At 29.3% G+C, this 6,000-nt stretch overlaps 1 protein-coding gene across 1 annotated transcript; it reads left to right on the top strand.

Moving 5' to 3' along the window:
• The first annotated feature begins 3,050 nt into the window (after positions 1–3,050).
• On the top strand, positions 3,051–5,757 carry LOC132950315 (adenylate kinase isoenzyme 6). Its single transcript, XM_061021719.1, has 4 exons — positions 3,051–3,606; positions 3,799–3,953; positions 4,021–4,166; positions 5,122–5,757. Exons 1-4 carry the CDS (start codon positions 3,576–3,578, stop codon positions 5,315–5,317), a joined length of 528 nt encoding a protein of 175 aa, XP_060877702.1. The 5' UTR covers positions 3,051–3,575; the 3' UTR covers positions 5,318–5,757.
• The last annotated feature ends 243 nt before the right edge of the window (positions 5,758–6,000 follow it).

Genomic DNA, 6,000 nt, shown 5'->3' with positions numbered 1-6,000 from the left:
TAAAAAAAATTACAAACCTAATAAAATGTTCCTCTGAAGCACGAAGCTTTGGCTCTTCTATTAGGTACTAGGTATAGGTTTAAACTTGAGTATTTTACCGAGCAACAATAGTAGTATATAACATCGTGCCAAAGATTAAAAGACAAAGAAGTATACCTACGTTTTTTTTCCTTCCTACGATATTATAAAAAATATAAAAAAGAATGTTATCTACGAGCCATCTGACCACAGTAGGTATTGTTGTTACCGAGTCATTTGCGGAAATTAAAGCGCAGTATGTAGGTACTATGTGGCAATATGTATTTGACATTACAACTCATCGTCAAAGTACAATATTTACAAACTACAGTTCCTCAAAAAATAACAATGCATGGGTAAATGATATACAACCAGATTTGGTAGAAATTTAGAATATATTTATAAATGGAATTTTGATGCCTTGACGGAAGTTCTACTCAAAAAGAATACAAACAGAAATAATTAAATTATGTCGTATGTGATTCAAATCGTTTACATTATTGTACCAATTAAATTCGACTATATGAAATTTAAATAAACAAATAATTATTCGGAAAAATCCACTTCTATCGTCGATTAGGATTTAGGTTTTGAATACCTGTTCAGATTTTGTTAAAAAAAAAAACAAGAAGATGTCATTAAATATGGAGGAACGTATAAGTTATAATGGAAATCAAATAGTTAATAGACTATCGTGAACTAAGTTCAACTAACCAAACTCCAAAGTAATTATTGGTATAACAAATCTATACATCGATCATAAATTGTTGTTTACCATGGTGATGGCGGAAGAGTGTGCAATGCCAATAACCGTCACAAGTTCCCTGGCTTATTAGTTATTATTTATTACATTTGGGCTAGGTACCTCCAATAAATACTATAATAAGTAATAACTTTGAAAAATAGAACAACTAGGTAATAATGTAGGTACCTATAGACTTTTTCGTTTGGATTGTTAAAACTTTTAGTGACATTTTTTTAAATTCGCTTTCTTTAAGAATTTATGATATCAAATAATTTGTCTATATTTTCCTTTTCTTCTTTCCCCAAATTATGTAAATCATGTTATTTGTTTCCCTCTTATCGCACATATACTCATTATGTCTTAGACTCTTAGATATAGATTGTATATTTTCTTCTTCTAAAAAAAAAAAATATTTTCCTTTTTCAGTAAATTATTTTGTTGATTTTGAACTTATGAAGAAAACTCAAATTTGTTACTAGCAAGGTTATACCTACCTCCTTACACTATTCATGAATAATTGTGCAGCCAAAAAAACTTTCATTTTCTCAAATGGTCCAGGAAAAATACGGGGATTTGTCAGTTTTGGGACTGCTTTTAAATCACGTTTACAGTCTTGTTAAAAATAATGATTCTAATATTGCTTTCAATTAAGTTATTATTCAATTTTAAATTATGTTAAATACACAATTCTAGTCGATTTTAATAAATTAAGAGGGTCAAAAATATATATTATACCTACCTACATCTTATTTTTTTCATGGTCCAGACGAAATTGTATGCATAATTTTTCGTCACACTGATTTCGTCGTGGTAATAAACATCATCGTTATTGTTTTCATCCCCGCTGAGCCACCTGTTTATACCCTAGACCTATAAAAATATTTATTTAAATTATAACGGAAATCTTCATAATGTCAGGGTGCGGCAGTCAAATCTGATGATTTGAAAAAATACAAAAAAATAGAAAACAAGTTTTTATTAATTTTTCGCCAAACAAATAAAAATTACACAAGTAGAATTTTATGTTTTAAAAACTTCATTTTTTAAAGATTGTGTCAGGCAAATGCCTTCCTTGGTTGGCCACACGTTAGTACTACATATTATTGTATCATTACTTTGGTAATGCACTTTTACCGCGAACGCACGCTGTTCACTCGACCAATGCTCCATGATTACTAAATTCCAGGTATTTAAAAGCGATAAAAACATGAAATCATGTTAAAATCGTCGGGTTTGACTGCCGCACCCTGTATAATTTAACTATGACGAAGATAACATAGATTAAATAACACTATAAACCTTATTATATACAATCGTAATAAGATCTAAGTTAGTAGGTACTTATCACTTATGTATCACACTCTACTGACTACTAGCCCTAGCAAATACAAACGTTAGGTATATAATTCGATAGTGTGTTATTTATATTATGAAAATATAAACTAATTATAAAATAATTTGTACAAACCAGCTTTATATTTTTATTAATTTACACACCTATTGTCTTTATTTTTTATAATTTGATTTGGTGTAAATAATCTAATTTATAAAAATCACGTACCATCACGGTGTTTGTCGTCGCACTTCTCCAAAACGGCTTGAACGATTTTAATGATTTATTTTTTTATGTTTGGTAGGTATGAAAATGGGTGGTTAAGTATTTTTCACCCTACTAAGTTCAACCCGGGGAAGTGTTTAAAAGAGGATTTTGAGATTTACGGTGGACATTTATGTTAATAAATAGTTGCCATTGGTTAATCGAACAGATCAGGTGCAAGCATGCATCAAATCAAATTTTCGCACATTGCGTCATTGCCTACTTGATAATATGCTGTCACACATTGTCAAATGTAGTCGGATTGGCCCTACCTGGGATGCCGATTGTAGTGTTCCACCTTGCACCCAAAAGGAGTTGAGCAACCACAATTTTTTTGAAAAGTTGTAATTTTTTACGAGCAATGAAGTGCATGGGATCAGCTATAAGTATTATATAGTAGGTAATATTGTACCCATGGCTTTAATATACATTATATTTAAACCATGATTATACCGTAGAACACTAGAACAATAATAAATATACTAAATATTGGTATTGAATAATATCAAGATTGTCGTGATCATTTAGTAGATCGCGCAACAAGGCTGTGAGTTTTTAATATTTTTTATAAGAACCTTTGTCGCCGAAATATCCGAGCACGATTTAAGATAGTACTATCTTAAATCGTGTATCCGAGCGATCGAGATATAGATAAAATCATGAAAAAAATCTTCATCGTGGGACAGATCATAAATTTACAGAATATATAAATCGGATCAAAGTACAGAATCGATGAAACGTCATCATTCTATTCTGTGATCAATAAATCAGACCTTGTCGTGTAACCACAGAATAGCAAGTAACCATAGATAATATTATTAATATTCGTGGGAAGAACTGACCCAACCTCTCAATCATGGTATAAGTATTCTCTTTGAACAACGATGTAGATAAATCGTAGATTATCTACATTCTACTTCTACATCGTGCTTTGAACAACAATAATATTAAGATAATATTATCACAGATAGATCTGTGGCCTGTAATTATAGACTATATAATTATTGGTATACACAGATATTATTATTTATTATTAAAATGTACAATAAATTATTTTACTCCTGATCGTGAATTTGTCACAATCGCATTATTCAGTTATTCACTCAACTTCAGTGTCGTACTGTCGTGAACTCGTGATCAGTGATTACTAAATAATACAATAACAATTATCAATACAATTACACTAGTTTGTGTTACAGATCATTTATTTTAAAAATGAGAAGAAAACCAAATATTCTAATTACTGGTACGTATTTATAGTTGGGTTTTAAGTAGGTAGTGCTGAAAAATATAACACGTCTGATCCTTGACTGTCTAGCAGAGTTCTGAACACGATGGTTGTATTGATACTAAATTGACTAAATTACCTACTCTATAGATTCATAATTTGATTATTTTCATTGTAATTACATTTTATTTGCATATTTGTTCCGTTTAGGTACACCTGGTGTGGGAAAATCAAAACTGTGCGAAGAATTAATTCGTAATGGATTAGATATGGAATGGATTGAAGTTGGTCAAGTGGCTAAGCAGTGTAATTGTTATTCTGGATACGATGAAGAATTGGAATGCCATATCCTTAATGAAGACAAAGTAAGTATTAATAGAGAGTTTATTGTATTGCTAATTTGTAAATACCTAATTGTTTTAAAAAATGTAGGTGTTGGACGAGTTAGAATCAAGAATGGAAGAAGGAGGTAAAATAATTGATTACCATGGCTGTGATTTCTTTCCCGAACGATGGTTTGATGTAGTATTTGTTTTGAGAACTAATAACACATTATTGTATGATCGGCTTGAAAAAAGGTTTGTTACACAGACTAAAGTAGGTCAGAAACATACAATTTGTAAAACTTAGATTCTAAAACCTGAGAAAACTGTAAAAATTAAGTATATTGGTTTTACAATATTAGGCTTTTTCTTCGGTTAATCTTTGTTAGTAGAAAATCCCTAAAAAGTTTATGCTGTAGTTCTTTAGATTGGAATTTGAATGCAAATTTTATTTTAGACAGGTTAGGTTAGGTTGGGTTAGGTGTCTCTGTAGTTAAGTGATATTGCTAGGTTTGTAATAAATAGTAAGCAAGATTTATGCGCCTATAATTATGTGCTATTTAACAAATATTTTTTTGTTTTTTTGGGATATTTTTTAGTAAACCACTTAGAACCTGTTAAGTATTTATATTGCTTTGTTACAGTTTATTAATTATTTTATCCTTAGCATAGTAAATCATACCAGAAAACAACCATTTGATGATCTGTTCTCTCCATAGCAAATAGGAATTTTTGGCCTTAGTACTATTTTGTAGAGAAGTATGACAGAATTTAGAAAATATAAGAACACACCACATCCCCGTAAATTATGTGGCGTCTTCGTAAGCCTAAGTATAACCATTTAATCATCAAAATTATAAACTTGTAACCAATAATTTTGTTTCAACATTTATTTGATATTTCGGCCTGTTATATACAAAAACACTACTATACCCTGTCCAGCGAGAAAACATGCCAAACTCGACGGAAATCAGTTCTTTTGCGCATCCACTTGTAACACCCTGCTATAAAGGAACTGGTCTTGATGGCAGAGTGATAGTTGCATGGGGATATGCAGAATCGGTGTGTATTTTTGTTGGACAGAGTATATAAAGGCTGATAAGGTTGGATAAAATAATTTTGACCATTTCTAACACAATTTATGTCACTCTATTAAATAAATACATAATAAAAATTAATTATTTGTTCCATCGTTTACTTTTAATTTTAGAGGATATTCAACTAAAAAGCTTCAAAATAATGTAGAATGTGAAATATTCCAAACTTTACTTGAAGAGGCAATGGAATCATATGATAACAATATTGTACACGAGTTACGCAATGAAACCTATGCAGATATGGAACGCAATATCACTCATATAGGTGCTTGGGTAAACCAGTGGATTAAAGACAATGTTAACAAATAGAATTAAGTATATTAATTGTACACTTGTACATCCCAAAAAGTAAAACTTTTTTTTATTTAACATAACTCAAACTGTTACTTGATAAATAATTTAATTTTGATATTTTCTTTAATTCTTGTTATTACATTTTGTTAAAATTGAAAAAAAAAATCAATAACGAACATTTTTATATTATTTAGTAACTAAAATATTGTGTTGATTAAAAGAATAAATAAATTTGAAATAAAATAAAATAAATTGTTTTTATCACATAGCCATATTATTATACTATATAAGTATAGGGAATGGCTATACTTGTTATACTTTAACTTTACTTATTGCATTTGTATAATAATATGCTGTTGAAATAACCGAATCGGGATTACTGACAATCGTTGGTAGTCACAATAACTGAAAAGTACCAAATAATATGTCTGTATGTTTATAAAAACTAATACTTCCTTGGTCTTACTGTAATTAATTATTATATTATGGTTAGTAAAAAATACATATTTTCACTAGACAATGTAAGGAAATTGGTTTCATAGTATTTTCCAATATTATTTATGTTCCTAAATGTTCACCTACAAATAAAACTCATCCAATAATATTATGTGGTAATTACTTAATATAAATTAAAAATAATGTTTATTAAATAATGGATTCATGAAAGATAATTGAAGTCTTATAAATAATAATTATTT

Source organism: Metopolophium dirhodum, chromosome 8, assembly GCF_019925205.1.
Source record: "Metopolophium dirhodum isolate CAU chromosome 8, ASM1992520v1, whole genome shotgun sequence".
NCBI lineage: Eukaryota > Metazoa > Arthropoda > Insecta > Hemiptera > Aphididae > Metopolophium > Metopolophium dirhodum.
Note: the sequence above shows the minus strand (reverse complement) of the source record. Positions and strands in the feature narration are given on the sequence as shown.